The 18,795-nt window shown below is 43.2% G+C and overlaps 1 protein-coding gene across 1 annotated transcript; it reads right to left on the minus strand.

Moving 5' to 3' along the window:
* Positions 1-17,061: 17,061 nt before the first annotated feature.
* LOC111894286 (uncharacterized) lies at positions 17,062-17,954 on the minus strand. Its single transcript, XM_023890366.3, has 3 exons — positions 17,797-17,954; positions 17,545-17,692; positions 17,062-17,445 (listed from the first exon to the last, which is right to left on the minus strand). The coding sequence occupies exons 1-3, from the start codon at positions 17,913-17,915 to the stop codon at positions 17,383-17,385; spliced, it is 330 nt and encodes a 109-aa protein (XP_023746134.1). The 5' UTR covers positions 17,916-17,954; the 3' UTR covers positions 17,062-17,382.
* Positions 17,955-18,795: the final 841 nt, after the last annotated feature.

Raw genomic sequence — 18,795 nt, forward strand, 5'->3', positions numbered from 1 at the left:
TGAATGGGTCTACGGCCACAATGCCGACCCATGTAGTTATGAGTAGAAGACCCAGGGGTTAGCCCTAGGCCCAGTATGCTAGTATGATATTCGGGACGAGGTCCAATGATAGAGGGCGGGTGCCCAAGGAATGGTTTAAATGATAGTTTATACTTGTTGTCTGTGTGATACTTGTATGTGCCTGGTAGGGAGGTGAGTGTGGGCGAGGTCCCGTATCTCACCAATAGCAGAGTGTGGATGGTGTTCCATATCTCAGTAGCAGCAGATCAGGGGCGAGGCCCAAGTTAGGGAAGGAGTGAGGGTGGGCTGGGCCCGTATCTCACTATCAGCAGGAGTATGGACGGGGTTCCATGACTCATCAGTAGCAGGACATGGGCGGGGCCCAGAGATAGACGAGGCCTTAGAACAAGATCCGTTAGTTTTAGCTTATGTGAGATGTTTATGTGCTATTATATGTTAGTGGGCGAGGCCCTGTGACAGGCGAGGCCTACGTGAAACAGATCTGTATCCGAGCGAGGCTCGAAGCCAGGCGGGGCCTGGAGCGGTGGGGCCGTTGTAGCGGGCTGTAACGACCCAAAAATCATGACTAAAAATTTCTTTTAAACATTACTAAAAATAGATTTATAACAACTTATCATAAGTCAAACATAACCTTTGAGTATTAAATTCAAAACGTAATATCATTATCAGAGTCAAACATTCCCAGGCTAACTGACTATGGTGTGTGCTCTGCAATCTTCCCGAGCTCCTCTTTCGCAAACCGAGTACCTGAAACCAAAACTGAAAACCGTAAGCACGAAGCTTAGTGAGCTCCCCCAATCTACCACATACCAAACAATAACATATCAAGCACTTACTGGGGCCTTGCCCCCTCCATCGAACCGAAGTCCGAAGCTGACTGACTGGGACCTTGTCCCCTACATCAGACCGAAGTCCGAAGCTGACTGTCTGGGACCTTGTCCCCTCCATCGGACCGAAGTCCGAAGCTAACTGACTGGGGCCTTGCCCCTCCATCGGACCGAAGCCCGAAGCTGACTGTCTGGGACCTTGTCCCCTCCATCGGACCGAAGTCCGAAGCTAACTGACTGGGGCCTTGCCCCTCCATCGGACCGAAGCCCGAAGCTGACTGAACACAGCATATCATAACATATCAACTGGCATAAACTCACATATACTGCATACTACCTCGGGCCGTAGCCCGGAACACATAACACATAAATCCTGTCTGAGCCACGAAGGCCTCAAACATACTAACTACTGCATCAGATCAAAATCTGAAAACTACTGCTAGCTAAACGGGCCGGCATTATGGCCTTAGACCCATTCCTACTGGAAGGAAACTCACCTGAACTGCTGAGCCCTGCTGATAAACCTCTGGCTGCTACTCGACAATCCCCTGAACCGCTGCTCCTCTAGCTCTCCAAGCTATCAATATACATATAACACTTAGTCTGACAGTCAACTAAGTCAACTCTGGTCAAAGTCAACCTTCCAGGTCAACCTTACTCGCCGAGTCTTCCTAAAGACTCGCCGAGTTCATAAGCTCAGGGTCTTTCTTATTCGCGACTCGACTCGCCGAGTCAGTCCATGACTCGCCGAGTCCAACTAGTTCCATGACCTGTCCTGTCCAACTCGCTGAGTCACCACCCGACTCACTGATTCGAGTCTCCACTCAAAGGGTTTAGGGTTTCGCGATCTGACTCGCCGAGTCCAAGAACAGACTCGCCGAGTTCAAGACAATCTTCAACCAACTCGTCGAGTTGTTCATCCAACTCGCTGAGTCCATGCCTAACTTCAACCGACTCGACGAGCTGTTCATCCTACTCGTCGAGTTCCTCCTCATCTTCAAGCTACTCGCCGAGTCCACTCGAAGGACTCGCCGAGTCTATCCAGTCTTCAATCCATGCAGTGGCTTTTCGAGCCAAACAGAACTTCCAACTCATAGATCCATACTTCTAGGGCCTATTCCCCACGTAAAGTGGCAAACTTTACGTGTAGATTGAGAGATCTAAGCTCAAAACACACTAAACTAGGGTTTATGGCAAACATGCTTCTTCAACATACCAAGGGCTGATACTTTAGGGGATTCAAGACCAAAACCAACATGGATCTGAGGTAGCAACCTCAGATCTGAACCTCCAACTCGAATTGGTTGCATAACATACCAATAATGACCAAAACTCACACATAAGAATAGATCTAGATGCAAAGGGAGTCTAATCAGCAGCTTATTACCTCCAATTGATCTGAAATGTCTTCTCAATCTCGGATTTACAGTCCCTTCTTGCACTTCCAAGGCTTTTCTTCCTTCTCCAAGCTTATAGTGCTTTCTTCAATGCAAGATCTAGCTCAAAAACGGATATGGCAGCTAGGGTTGATGTTCTGGGGGTAAAGAGGCACTAAAGGAACCCTAGGAAAGAGGATGAGATGCTTAAATAGGCTCCAAGTCCCGGATTTAGGGTTTTCCTCGATCAGACCCAACTCGTCGAGTCTCCTTGGCCGACTCGCCGAGTCGGTCGCTTTCACCACAACCCGGATCCCGCTCGGACTCGCCGAGTCCCTCCATGGACTCGCCGAGTCTCCCCTAAACTTGAGGTTTTCTTTCTTTTCTTGGCTTTCCAAACTTTGGGGTGTTACAACTCTCCCCCACTTAAACTAAACTTCGTCCTCGAAGTTTGCTATGATCAACTGCCTGCGAACTGCCTCCAACTCTCTGTCTGGAAAATCTAACACCCTTTTGTCCGACACTCCAGCCACTCACCATATCGATCATAGCAAACTTCGAGGACGAAGTTTAGTTTAAGTGGGGGAGAGTTGTAACACCCCAAAGTTTGGAAAGCCAAGAAAAGAAAGAAAACCTCAAGTTTAGGGGAGACTCGGCGAGTCCATGGAGGGACTCGGCGAGTCCGAGCGGGATCCGGGTTGTGGTGAAAGCGACCGACTCGGCGAGTCGGCCAAGGAGACTCGACGAGTTGGGTCTGATCGAGGAAAACCCTAAATCCGGGACTTGGAGCCTATTTAAGCATCTCATCCTCTTTCCTAGGGTTCCTTTAGTGCCTCTTTACCCCCAGAACATCAACCCTAGCTGCCATATCCGTTTTTGAGCTAGATCTTGCATTGAAGAAAGCACTATAAGCTTGGAGAAGGAAGAAAAGCCTTGGAAGTGCAAGAAGGGACTGTAAATCCGAGGTATGCAAATGGCATATAACATAATCACAAGCAAGCCACACTATAACACAACACTTATACCACAATTTGATGCAGAACCATAACATTATAATCATGACATAAGCTGACAGAAAAACAAAAGTTACGTACCTTCATTACTCAGTGCTGCTCGAATCCCTGCTGAAACCTACCAGAAAACTCGGCTCTGAGCCGTAGGCACCCTTGCCCGGCCTCAACAACTGCTGGCGGTACTCGAAGTCCCAAGGGCAGGAGCTGGCACCTGCCCTGCTGGATACAAACTTGGACAGTGGGCCTTCTTGTGGCCCCTCTGACTGCAATGGAAACATAACGGCTCAAGCCCCTGGGCGATGGTAACAACACAGTCTCTGCTAAAATGACCAATCTGGCCGCACTTGAAACACCCAGCATCGCCACCACTTCTACGCCTACACACACCCATGTGCGTCCTTCCGCACTTCCCGCATCGACTGCGGCTCTGATAGTTCCTCGTCCTCAAATCTGGACCCTTGGGCCTCTTACCCGAACCTGTGGCTACCTGAGTCTCATCAAATTTCCTTTTCCCTTCCGACTCCCTGCCCGACTCTCGCTCCTGCGTTACTCCAACGGCAATGCCTGTTGACTGAACAACAGATGTCTGATCCTGAAGCCTCGCTATCAATCTATCAGTGATCCTCACGACCATGTCGGGCAGATCCTCGCGAATGGCTCGCGAAACTTCCTCAACTATCCAATCATGCAATGGTCTCTCTTGGAGACAGAATTCCCCACTCACCCCTGCCCCCTGATGGCAGGAACTAGAAATGGGATCTCCCTCCCTGATGGATCCCTGAACTCCATAAGATTCGGGACCTAGACGAGCCCCAATCTGTCCTGAAACTAACCCGGCCTTAAAGGCCTCAAGATGACTATCCATGAGCTCTACAATGGCCTCTCTAACTGAACCGAAAATCACTGGAGTCTGATCAATGATGTTGCGCATAATCTCTGCGGAAATGAAATCCCTCATCTGATCATCAAGCTGCCCGGCTCTGAAGCCCGAGCCAGACCCCTCCTCGACACCTGAACTGCTAACTGGTATCTCGCGTAACGTCACCATGCTGAAAATATAACAAAATCCTGATCAATTTACATACTACTGCTGAGGAATTTCTCACATACTCTACTAGTTCCTTGGTTTTGCCTCGGCCCCTCTTGAATCGAGTACGGATCCTCTGCTTTCAGTAGTATGGGCCCCTACTACCTTCCACATCTATCCGTACTTTCCTCAAGAGTTACCTCAACTCCACCAAGTCCCATTTACTCTTCTACTGATCTCTGCTACTCTCATCATAGGCTTGCCCTAGGGAACCTCTGACTCTACCCAAACAGTCCTCCGCTGCTGAAGGCCTCCTAGTAATGCCAATTAGTCACCACCTGAATACCATCACATGTGACGAGGCTCGGATAATCCTTCAAGTAAGAGACTCGTCCCTACAACGGTTGGACTCAGACAAGAGCTGCGCAGTAGGGCCAAATCCAACACTCTGAGATTATTCAACCCTGATCATATGTGATGTGATGTATTCACCTAATGGCTAACTCCCATCACTCAGAGTCCCACAAAGCACAAAGCTAGCAGCATTCGGATAAAGGAAACATACTCAGGCAAAACTATTCTCATAACAGGAAACTACACTAGCATAAAATGCTAAGCTCGCGTTACCAAGCATAACCTAAATAGGCTATCCTACTGCTGTCTACTCAATACTAGCATGCAATTCTCATAAAGCTGAACACATAAAGCAGGCACATAAGGCATCATCCTAGATCCTTAGTCCTATTCTAGCATGCTGTTCTACTGAAGCTGGAACTGAAACTGAAACTGAAACTGATACTGATAATCATAATATAACTTGTATGGGTAAATTGGGAGTACTTACTTGAGCTCGGCTGATTGCATGCACCACACCTTTTTCTCTTTTCAAAACTCTTTTTGCTTTTTCTAAAATTGTTTTCTTTTCTCAAAATTCTTTTTGTAATTACGATTTTTCTTTTGAAAACTATATACCACTTCCTTAGTTTGAGTTCAGACACACTCAGGAGTGCGCCCGAATCCCTCAAACCAAGGCTCTGATACCAACTTGTAACGACCCAAAAATCATGACTAAAAATTTCTTTTAAACATTACTAAAAATAGATTTATAACAACTTATCATAAGTCAAACATAACCTTTGAGTATTAAATTCAAAACGTAATATCATTATCAGAGTCAAACATTCCCAGGCTAACTGACTATGGTGTGTGCTCTGCAATCTTCCCGAGCTCCTCTTTCGCAAACCGAGTACCTGAAACCAAAACTGAAAACCGTAAGCACGAAGCTTAGTGAGCTCCCCCAATCTACCACATACCAAACAATAACATATCAAGCACTTACTGGGGCCTTGCCCCCTCCATCGAACCGAAGTCCGAAGCTGACTGACTGGGACCTTGTCCCCTACATCAGACCGAAGTCCGAAGCTGACTGTCTGGGACCTTGTCCCCTCCATCGGACCGAAGTCCGAAGCTAACTGACTGGGGCCTTGCCCCTCCATCGGACCGAAGCCCGAAGCCCGAAGCTGACTGTCTGGGACCTTGTCCCCTCCATCGGACCGAAGTCCGAAGCTAACTGACTGGGGCCTTGCCCCTCCATCGGACCGAAGCCCGAAGCTGACTGAACACAGCATATCATAACATATCAACTGGCATAAACTCACATATACTGCATACTACCTCGGGCCGTAGCCCGGAACACATAACACATAAATCCTGTCTGAGCCACGAAGGCCTCAAACATACTAACTACTGCATCAGATCAAAATCTGAAAACTACTGCTAGCTAAACGGGCCGGCATTATGGCCTTAGACCCATTCCTACTGGAAGGAAACTCACCTGAACTGCTGAGCCCTGCTGATAAACCTCTGGCTGCTACTCGACAATCCCCTGAACCGCTGCTCCTCTAGCTCTCCAAGCTATCAATATACATATAACACTTAGTCTGACAGTCAACTAAGTCAACTCTGGTCAAAGTCAACCTTCCAGGTCAACCTTACTCGCCGAGTCTTCCTAAAGACTCGCCGAGTTCATAAGCTCAGGGTCTTTCTTATTCGCGACTCGACTCGCCGAGTCAGTCCATGACTCGCCGAGTCCAACTAGTTCCATGACCTGTCCTGTCCAACTCGCTGAGTCACCACCCGACTCACTGATTCGAGTCTCCACTCAAAGGGTTTAGGGTTTCGCGATCTGACTCGCCGAGTCCAAGAACAGACTCGCCGAGTTCAAGACAATCTTCAACCAACTCGTCGAGTTGTTCATCCAACTCGCCGAGTCCATGCCTAACTTCAACCGACTCGACGAGCTGTTCATCCTACTCGTCGAGTTCCTCCTCATCTTCAAGCTACTCGCCGAGTCCACTCGAAGGACTCGCCGAGTCTATCCAGTCTTCAATCCATGCAGTGGCTTTTCGAGCCAAACAGAACTTCCAACTCATAGATCCATACTTCTAGGGCCTATTCCCCACGTAAAGTGGCAAACTTTACGTGTAGATTGAGAGATCTAAGCTCAAAACACACTAAACTAGGGTTTATGGCAAACATGCTTCTTCAACATACCAAGGGCTGATACTTTAGGGGATTCAAGACCAAAACCAACATGGATCTGAGGTAGCAACCTCAGATCTGAACCTCCAACTCGAATTGGTTGCATAACATACCAATAATGACCAAAACTCACACATAAGAATAGATCTAGATGCAAAGGGAGTCTAATCAGCAGCTTATTACCTCCAATTGATCTGAAATGTCTTCTCAATCTCGGATTTACAGTCCCTTCTTGCACTTCCAAGGCTTTTCTTCCTTCTCCAAGCTTATAGTGCTTTCTTCAATGCAAGATCTAGCTCAAAAACGGATATGGCAGCTAGGGTTGATGTTCTGGGGGTAAAGAGGCACTAAAGGAACCCTAGGAAAGAGGATGAGATGCTTAAATAGGCTCCAAGTCCCGGATTTAGGGTTTTCCTCGATCAGACCCAACTCGTCGAGTCTCCTTGGCCGACTCGCCGAGTCGGTCGCTTTCACCACAACCCGGATCCCGCTCGGACTCGCCGAGTCCCTCCATGGACTCGCCGAGTCTCCCCTAAACTTGAGGTTTTCTTTCTTTTCTTGGCTTTCCAAACTTTGGGGTGTTACAACTCTCCCCCACTTAAACTAAACTTCGTCCTCGAAGTTTGCTATGATCAACTGCCTGCGAACTGCCTCCAACTCTCTGTCTGGAAAATCTAACACCCTTTTGTCCGACACTCCAGCCACTCACCATATCGATCATAGCAAACTTCGAGGACGAAGTTTAGTTTAAGTGGGGGAGAGTTGTAACACCCCAAAGTTTGGAAAGCCAAGAAAAGAAAGAAAACCTCAAGTTTAGGGGAGACTCGGCGAGTCCATGGAGGGACTCGGCGAGTCCGAGCGGGATCCGGGTTGTGGTGAAAGCGACCGACTCGGCGAGTCGGCCAAGGAGACTCGACGAGTTGGGTCTGATCGAGGAAAACCCTAAATCCGGGACTTGGAGCCTATTTAAGCATCTCATCCTCTTTCCTAGGGTTCCTTTAGTGCCTCTTTACCCCCAGAACATCAACCCTAGCTGCCATATCCGTTTTTGAGCTAGATCTTGCATTGAAGAAAGCACTATAAGCTTGGAGAAGGAAGAAAAGCCTTGGAAGTGCAAGAAGGGACTGTAAATCCGAGGTATGCAAATGGCATATAACATAATCACAAGCAAGCCACACTATAACACAACACTTATACCACAATTTGATGCAGAACCATAACATTATAATCATGACATAAGCTGACAGAAAAACAAAAGTTACGTACCTTCATTACTCAGTGCTGCTCGAATCCCTGCTGAAACCTACCAGAAAACTCGGCTCTGAGCCGTAGGCACCCTTGCCCGGCCTCAACAACTGCTGGCGGTACTCGAAGTCCCAAGGGCAGGAGCTGGCACCTGCCCTGCTGGATACAAACTTGGACAGTGGGCCTTCTTGTGGCCCCTCTGACTGCAATGGAAACATAACGGCTCAAGCCCCTGGGCGATGGTAACAACACAGTCTCTGCTAAAATGACCAATCTGGCCGCACTTGAAACACCCAGCATCGCCACCACTTCTACGCCTACACACACCCATGTGCGTCCTTCCGCACTTCCCGCATCGACTGCGGCTCTGATAGTTCCTCGTCCTCAAATCTGGACCCTTGGGCCTCTTACCCGAACCTGTGGCTACCTGAGTCTCATCAAATTTCCTTTTCCCTTCCGACTCCCTGCCCGACTCTCGCTCCTGCGTTACTCCAACGGCAATGCCTGTTGACTGAACAACAGATGTCTGATCCTGAAGCCTCGCTATCAATCTATCAGTGATCCTCACGACCATGTCGGGCAGATCCTCGCGAATGGCTCGCGAAACTTCCTCAACTATCCAATCATGCAATGGTCTCTCTTGGAGACAGAATTCCCCACTCACCCCTGCCCCCTGATGGCAGGAACTAGAAATGGGATCTCCCTCCCTGATGGATCCCTGAACTCCATAAGATTCGGGACCTAGACGAGCCCCAATCTGTCCTGAAACTAACCCGGCCTTAAAGGCCTCAAGATGACTGTCCATGAGCTCTACAATGGCCTCTCTAACTGAACCGAAAATCACTGGAGTCTGATCAATGATGTTGCGCATAATCTCTGCGGAAATGAAATCCCTCATCTGATCATCAAGCTGCCCGGCTCTGAAGCCCGAGCCAGACCCCTCCTCGACACCTGAACTGCTAACTGGTATCTCGCGTAACGTCACCATGCTGAAAATATAACAAAATCCTGATCAATTTACATACTACTGCTGAGGAATTTCTCACATACTCTACTAGTTCCTTGGTTTTGCCTCGGCCCCTATTGAATCGAGTACGGATCCTCTGCTTTCAGTAGTATGGGCCCCTACTACCTTCCACATCTATCCGTACTTTCCTCAAGAGTTACCTCAACTCCACCAAGTCCCATTTACTCTTCTACTGATCTCTGCTACTCTCATCATAGGCTTGCCCTAGGGAACCTCTGACTCTACCCAAACAGTCCTCCGCTGCTGAAGGCCTCCTAGTAATGCCAATTAGTCACCACCTGAATACCATCACATGTGACGAGGCTCGGATAATCCTTCAAGTAAGAGACTCGTCCCTACAACGGTTGGACTCAGACAAGAGCTGCGCAGTAGGGCCAAATCCAACACTCTGAGATTATTCAACCCTGATCATATGTGATGTGATGTATTCACCTAATGGCTAACTCCCATCACTCAGAGTCCCACAAAGCACAAAGCTAGCAGCATTCGGATAAAGGAAACATACTCAGGCAAAACTATTCTCATAACAGGAAACTACACTAGCATAAAATGCTAAGCTCGCGTTACCAAGCATAACCTAAATAGGCTATCCTACTGCTGTCTACTCAATACTAGCATGCAATTCTCATAAAGCTGAACACATAAAGCAGGCACATAAGGCATCATCCTAGATCCTTAGTCCTATTCTAGCATGCTGTTCTACTGAAGCTGGAACTGAAACTGAAACTGAAACTGATACTGATAATCATAATATAACTTGTATGGGTAAATTGGGAGTACTTACTTGAGCTCGGCTGATTGCATGCACCACACCTTTTTCTCTTTTCAAAACTCTTTTTGCTTTTTCTAAAATTGTTTTCTTTTCTCAAAATTCTTTTTGTAATTACGATTTTTCTTTTGAAAACTATATACCACTTCCTTAGTTTGAGTTCAGACACACTCAGGAGTGCGCCCGAATCCCTCAAACCAAGGCTCTGATACCAACTTGTAACGACCCAAAAATCATGACTAAAAATTTCTTTTAAACATTACTAAAAATAGATTTATAACAACTTATCATAAGTCAAACATAACCTTTGAGTATTAAATTCAAAACGTAATATCATTATCAGAGTCAAACATTCCCAGGCTAACTGACTATGGTGTGTGCTCTGCAATCTTCCCGAGCTCCTCTTTCGCAAACCGAGTACCTGAAACCAAAACTGAAAACCGTAAGCACGAAGCTTAGTGAGCTCCCCCAATCTACCACATACCAAACAATAACATATCAAGCACTTACTGGGGCCTTGCCCCCTCCATCGAACCGAAGTCCGAAGCTGACTGACTGGGACCTTGTCCCCTACATCAGACCGAAGTCCGAAGCTGACTGTCTGGGACCTTGTCCCCTCCATCGGACCGAAGTCCGAAGCTAACTGACTGGGGCCTTGCCCCTCCATCGGACCGAAGCCCGAAGCTGACTGTCTGGGACCTTGTCCCCTCCATCGGACCGAAGTCCGAAGCTAACTGACTGGGGCCTTGCCCCTCCATCGGACCGAAGCCCGAAGCTGACTGAACACAGCATATCATAACATATCAACTGGCATAAACTCACATATACTGCATACTACCTCGGGCCGTAGCCCGGAACACATAACACATAAATCCTGTCTGAGCCACGAAGGCCTCAAACATACTAACTACTGCATCAGATCAAAATCTGAAAACTACTGCTAGCTAAACGGGCCGGCATTATGGCCTTAGACCCATTCCTACTGGAAGGAAACTCACCTGAACTGCTGAGCCCTGCTGATAAACCTCTGGCTGCTACTCGACAATCCCCTGAACCGCTGCTCCTCTAGCTCTCCAAGCTATCAATATACATATAACACTTAGTCTGACAGTCAACTAAGTCAACTCTGGTCAAAGTCAACCTTCCAGGTCAACCTTACTCGCCGAGTCTTCCTAAAGACTCGCCGAGTTCATAAGCTCAGGGTCTTTCTTATTCGCGACTCGACTCGCCGAGTCAGTCCATGACTCGCCGAGTCCAACTAGTTCCATGACCTGTCCTGTCCAACTCGCTGAGTCACCACCCGACTCACTGATTCGAGTCTCCACTCAAAGGGTTTAGGGTTTCGCGATCTGACTCGCCGAGTCCAAGAACAGACTCGCCGAGTTCAAGACAATCTTCAACCAACTCGTCGAGTTGTTCATCCAACTCGCCGAGTCCATGCCTAACTTCAACCGACTCGACGAGCTGTTCATCCTACTCGTCGAGTTCCTCCTCATCTTCAAGCTACTCGCCGAGTCCACTCGAAGGACTCGCCGAGTCTATCCAGTCTTCAATCCATGCAGTGGCTTTTCGAGCCAAACAGAACTTCCAACTCATAGATCCATACTTCTAGGGCCTATTCCCCACGTAAAGTGGCAAACTTTACGTGTAGATTGAGAGATCTAAGCTCAAAACACACTAAACTAGGGTTTATGGCAAACATGCTTCTTCAACATACCAAGGGCTGATACTTTAGGGGATTCAAGACCAAAACCAACATGGATCTGAGGTAGCAACCTCAGATCTGAACCTCCAACTCGAATTGGTTGCATAACATACCAATAATGACCAAAACTCACACATAAGAATAGATCTAGATGCAAAGGGAGTCTAATCAGCAGCTTATTACCTCCAATTGATCTGAAATGTCTTCTCAATCTCGGATTTACAGTCCCTTCTTGCACTTCCAAGGCTTTTCTTCCTTCTCCAAGCTTATAGTGCTTTCTTCAATGCAAGATCTAGCTCAAAAACGGATATGGCAGCTAGGGTTGATGTTCTGGGGGTAAAGAGGCACTAAAGGAACCCTAGGAAAGAGGATGAGATGCTTAAATAGGCTCCAAGTCCCGGATTTAGGGTTTTCCTCGATCAGACCCAACTCGTCGAGTCTCCTTGGCCGACTCGCCGAGTCGGTCGCTTTCACCACAACCTGGATCCCGCTCGGACTCGCCGAGTCCCTCCATGGACTCGCCGAGTCTCCCCTAAACTTGAGGTTTTCTTTCTTTTCTTGGCTTTCCAAACTTTGGGGTGTTACACGGGCGAGGCCCGAGGTAGGGGGCGAGGCCCAGGATAGCGGGCGCGGCCCAGTATGTGCAGTATGTGGTTATGCATGGTATGTGGTAGGGTGGGGAACTCACTAAGCTTCGTGCTTACGGTTTTCAGTTTTGGTTTCAGGTACTTCCGGTAGCGGATGATGGAGCTCGGGATGATCGCATGGCACACACCATAGCTTAGACAGCCTGGGAATGTTTACTCTGATAACAAATATGTATTTTGGAAACTAATACTTTGTTTATGTTTGAAAACGATGAATTTGCTTAACGTAATGCTTTATTAAAAGAAATTTTTAGTCTTGAACTTTGGGATGTTACAAAAACCACACATGTCATAAGTCAACGGTCAAGTCAAAGTCAACAGCCAAAGCCAACACTCAACGTCACCAATGACTGACCCTCACGTCGTGAGAACGCACTCAACCTGATCTAAACTCAACCACACTCCAACTCAGCCAACTTAGATACAAACAACTCACACAATATGCACCACAGCTTGAACCATCCTTGGTCATGTCATGAGCACAACAGGACAAGATAATCGAGGTATCACCCACCGTCATGCCGTGACACTCCCCATGCCACGACGTGACGACAGTCTGAGGCAAAATATAAATGGTTTGAGTCCTTAATCCATTAAGTCTTTAAATCCAACTTTCCAAAAAAACTTTAAGGGACTCTAAAGGTTCATAAAAGTGACCTAAAACTCATGTAATATTCTGAATCCACAACTAATCCTTAGATCCATAAGATGTGAAGCTCTAGGGATTCTGGAGGACCATAAAGTTGCCAGCTTTATTCCATACATCTTATCAAATCAAAACCATGAACCAAAAGGGACTAAAGCAACTTAGATATGAGAGAATAAACCATAAAGGTAGAAGCTTGAATCCTTACAAAAGATCCAGAAGGTGATATAAAAGATAAGAAAGTGTTGCTTGCTTGATCCCTACTCCAATTCTCCTTCTCCTTCCTTCAAAGAGCACCAAAACCACCAAAATGAGCCAAAACCGCCAAGATGGACTAGGGTTAGGGTTTCTGAGGTTGGAGAGAGATCGAGGCTAAGAAATGAACTCTAAATCCGAGTTTATGATGTTTAAATATGAAGGAAAACCAAAACGATCATGGGATTGGGTTGCAACCCTTATCACGTCGTGACCCCATACATGTCACGTCATGACTAACCTCCAGATGCACGTTCTTCATTTGATGATCACGTCATTACCTCCCCATGGTCACGTCGTGACACATGATTTTTCCTAAAAATCATGCCATTGACTCATTTATGCCCTACTCTGATCCAATCTGGAAAACGGGCATTACAACTTTTAACGAACACACTTTAGATTGAGAAAGTACATTTTTAATGAACATACTTTCAGTCGAGAAAGTACATTTCTAGAAAGCATACTTTTTGATATAAAAGTACATACAAGTTTGGAAATACTTTTATGCAATAAAAACATATATTTTTTTTAAAGAAGTACTTACAATCCAAACTTTACAAACATGTGAAATCATCAACTTTATGTTGACATTTTTAAAATCACATGTATTCACAGGGAACCAAAGTCAGACACGTATCATCTTTTGGAAAATCATGGATTCACATGCATAGTGTTTTTATCATTTTTGTTTATTTAAACTGACTAATTGTTAAGGCATTGCTTATACCTTAATTTTACCATCCCGAACTTAGTACGATATGTAATATTTTATTTTATAATAGAAGTAATATTTATGTTATATTTTGTGCATTGTTCAATGTAATCAATATTTGTGATCCATGATGACGTCGCACAACCCAACGTTTCCGCCACCGGTCGGGGATGTGATATTTTTCTTGACTTTTTTACATTAGAATCGAACAAAGATTGTTTTGTTGCATATTGTTTAAAGAGGGGGGGGGGGATGGTTTTGTAGTTAGAAGCATTTGATTACAGGTGGAGAAGAGCTTAGAAAAAATTTCAAATTTGGTTTCTATCTCGGAGGATGTAATTTTATATAACAAAAAAGATAGTTGGTGTTGGATACTGGAAATGAAGGATCTTTTACTATGAATGATACTAGAAGATGGATCAATGGCACTTTTCTTCCTTATTCTAATCAATAAACTAGATGGAACTCTCCTCTTCCTAGTAAAGTTAATATTTTGATATGGAAATTTATCTTCAATTGAATTCCTACTAGACCTAATCTGTTAGACCGAGGGTTGGATATCCTATCTATCATTTGTCTTATTTGTAATCTGGAGGTGGAACAACTTGATCATTTGTTCATTAAATGTGAAGTGGCGGCTAGAACCTGTGATGCAATATGAAGGGGTGGAGGTAGAACAATATTGAAGTTTCATACGGTTCGTGAATTGTTCCAAAATATTTACCAATTGTCTCTTGCTTCGAAAAAAAGAAGGTGCTTGATACGCTCGTTTGTATTTCTTTCTAATATCTTTGGTGGTTTAGAAACGAAAAGGTTGTTGCTTCGGGAAAAATGAGATAATGTGATATTATAGACTCTATTAGTGAATTTTCTTTTCATTAGTTTGCTATTGAAATATGAGATGTTCTATTTTTTGGGTCAATAGGTTACAAAACCCTCTAAACCATGTGTAATTGTTTTGCTCTTAGCTTCTTGCTAGTGCGTTTTCTTTGGCTTATTAATATATGGTTGGCTTCTTAAAAAAAATAGAATCAAAATTTTAATTAGTTACTCCGTAAGCCAAATTGAATAACTGAATAACTAATTAAATTGAACCTTATACAATTTGGTTACAATTAGGTTAGAAATGTTAAAAAACGATTTAACCGACCCGAATAAATTGAAAATATGTGAGCAAGAGTACCGAAGTTTCCGACCCAAATCAACAGTGTTTATGTTAGTATGGGATGATACCCAATACTCTAAAATCACGAAATTCGAGATTCGGTGTCATTGGTACCAATGCTAATACCGAAAATCGATATCATTCCTGGTACTGGTATTGATAATGTTAGTTCGGTTCGGTGCTCAATATCTACTTCCATCCAATTTAGCATTCAAGAATCTCAGCCGGATTCAGTTTCGTATGCTCATCCCTAACCAAAAACACCGTTAAACTGACCAAATAACACCCCTAAAACTAACCCAAAGCTGAAAGTTAGCTTGAGATTACCAACAACATTTCAGTATTGTCCAAACCGACCAAAGTTAGCTAAAGCGGACCCATGTTATTTACGTCAACCTAGGCCAAATCCATACCTTCTAAGGTGATCAGGTACTTAGATGGGCGTTTTCCACTATATTTCAGATTTGAAAACCTTTTTAGGTTTAGGTTTTTAAGGGTATTTTTCCGCAAACACGTTGATGCTTGTGATTCGTCGTGGTCAGGATCATATTTGCCTTAGACTGGTAGGTATGAGCCGGTGTTATAACACCAAAAATCTATCATCTCACATGCCACATCACCGTTAACATCATATCATTTATGTAGGAAATGACGTTCAAATGTTATAACATGTTATATATATATATATATATATATATATATATATATATATATATATATATATATATATATATAAAAGGCGCGTCATGGTGGGCGCCATGAAGTGAGGCACGACGTCGCCGTTACGAAAAGCTTCATAACGTTGCTGCTAGTCGTTTGAGACACGTTTTTTTGCTCTTTTTTATACCTTTTCTAGTCGGACATAAAAGTATTGTGTTTTTTATTAACTTTCTGTTATTAGTTGTTAATATAACACTTCTAAAAACTAGGTATATTTGATATAAATTTATATTTATGCGGTAATATAATTATAAATTAATACAAAATCGCCGCCTTACATCACACCTTGAAAAACGTCATGGCTCGCTGTTTCACCAAGTCAGAGAGAGAGAGAGAGAGAGAGAGAGAGAGAGAGAGAGAGAAGCTTCCCTGTTTCACCAAGTCATAACGACAACATTTCTTATAATAACACCGAAGGTGGGGCGTTGTTCATAATGTTATGAAGCCTTCCACATTAGCCATAAAGGGAATTTTGGACTTATACCCAACACTTTTAGGGCATATTCGGCAAAACTAGCTGGTAGCGGGTAGCTTGTAGCGTTTTGTTAAACGCTACATGAAGTAGCATTTGGATTTGGAACGTTTTGATTAAACTAAACGCTAGAAGCTTGTAGTGCCAAACGAGGTTTTTGGTTTTAAACGGAGTATTTTGTCAAACGCTAGAAGCTAAAAGCTCTCAAACGCTCCGTGCCGAACACGCCCTTATACAAACTCTTATACAAGTGTGTTTGTATTAGATCCTTGTCCGACTCCCCTTTGACACTTCTTCAAAATTTTAGTTACAGTAAATTGTTAGATTGACACTAAAATTATTACCAACTTTTAATTGCAAAATAAAAATATGTTTTGATGTTTTCCTATGCACCAATCCTTTACACGGGTCTTTGGCGATACATTATCTTTTTGAAAAGTATTACATGGTCTTTGGCGATACATTATTTTGTTGAAAAGTATTACATGAAAGCTATATTTGTTATCTTATTCTATAAAACAAGGGGTAATAGAGAACTTCACGCCAAAAAGTCTCATTTATTTGCCCATTTTATACCCTATAAGTTATTGACATCACTAGAGCCTCAAGGGATAATACCCGTTATATTCATGTTGAGAACTTTGTTTTGACATGCAAAATTCATAAAGGAGTTCAAACTTTACATGACTAAAATATCAAGTGTTCCATACTTTCCCCACATGTGATGGCCTGGGCGGGTTCAATGTGGGCCAACCGGAGAATGGCTAACCTTTTTTCGTGTTGAGAAAATTGTGTATATAATCTATGTTTTAATGAAGTTTTATTTCTTTATATATGATTTCTTGGATTTTTCTAAAAAAATGAAGACTAACATTTGTAACACATCAGAAAATAAAAGCGAGCCATATTTTGATATATCTTTGGCAATAATATTGCCTAAGGATCATAATATTGACGTAAGCGAATCTTACATGATGTATGTAAAATTAGAGATAGGAATACATTATACATCTTTTTTAAACACTGGTTTAATTTTTAACCATCTGAAAGAAAGCCAATAAGCAATACAATAGTATCTTATGCTATACAAATGTAGGTAGCTTAGGTTAATATATAAAGACTAAAGACCACATGTCTCAAGGTAAAACTAGATCTTTAAGCAAAATGCTTCCTCATCAAATCCAACCCACCTCAGAAACAATAATATTATTTCAAGGAAGCTCTTGGTTCTTCTCCACCACCCTTACTTCTTTTGCAGATCTAAGCACATCGGCCTGTGACAGAATAAAGTCAAACTATCATGTTCTTTAACAGTCAAAAGAGCGAGAGGAAGAAAGATGTACAGAGAAAGAGAAAGTATATGTAAAGTTGACCTGAGCATCAGTGATTTGAACAGCAAAAGCATCAACGATGAACAAAGATAAGGTCTTGTGGTAAGTTCCAGGCGCAAGTTTCTTTGCCAATAGATCGTTATGCTTGGTGCTCAAGTACATTTCAACCTCCCTTGCCCCTCTCTTTGTTCTGCACATATTACATACATGATACATCAGCATCACCATGGGATAATTAATGGTGGTGGAGGCCGGAGTCCGGAGGGAGGAAGTAAGTGAAATTACAAAACTGACCTGTCAGATTGCAGGCGTTCGTATTCTGGATCATAGTTCATGAAGACAAAATGGAGATGTCTTTGTCTGTCGCCCATTGTTGAGTTGGGCAGCTTTGAGTGATAAGATCCATTGGTCATTGCCCTTTTATAGCAAACCAACAACTTTACTTTGACTCTGTCAAATGGTGATATATGGATCTAAATTTTAATTTTTTTTAAAGAAAATATAGTTTTCTATTAAATATAATTAAGTAATACTATATCGTTTGTAGGGTTAAAGTTGAGAAAGTAAAAATGGACCATTACTTTTTGAAAAGGAAAGCACATAACATAAGTACCATATAGTTTTTTGGCATTGGCCAGAAAGAAAATGCATATCTAGTTTTTCGCCGATCGACATTGAAAATTTATTTAATTGATAAATATAAAGCATTCAACCATATGTAACTTTTATATAATTTTAATGTTGCTTGCTATAATTTCAAAAAATGTAGTGGTGGTTTAAAGTAATTTATATCAGATGCAGTCCATGCAAATGTTCATATTTTTATCAAATTAAAACACCATAAAGCATTAATATTATTGTAATATCTAAGTTTAATAATAATAATAATAATAATAATAATAATAATAATAATAATAATAATAATAATAAATAAAATAAGATAAATAAAAAAAATAAAACTTTATTTAAATATCATGTTCAACCAAAAGGTAAAACAAAAATAAATCGTTTAATATGATGTAACAGTCTAAATATGTTTCGAAAGCTGATTGCATGAAAAACATTTATGGTGTGCATGTGGATCACATAGCTAGCTAGGGACTCCGAAGTCATTAGTGGATGGGAAAAATCATGTAAATGTGAGCACAAGAATCATGCTAGAATTTGTATATTATAAACCATGTATTAGTTGGATAGTGTTATCTTTTTGATTAGTTATGTAATTGTGTTGGTTATGTTGATGTAATCAGACTTAGATTTATTGCAAAAAAGAACCGTGTTATTGGGCTTTCC

This window comes from Lactuca sativa, chromosome 3 (genome assembly GCF_002870075.4).
Source record: "Lactuca sativa cultivar Salinas chromosome 3, Lsat_Salinas_v11, whole genome shotgun sequence".
Classification (NCBI taxonomy): domain Eukaryota; kingdom Viridiplantae; phylum Streptophyta; class Magnoliopsida; order Asterales; family Asteraceae; genus Lactuca; species Lactuca sativa.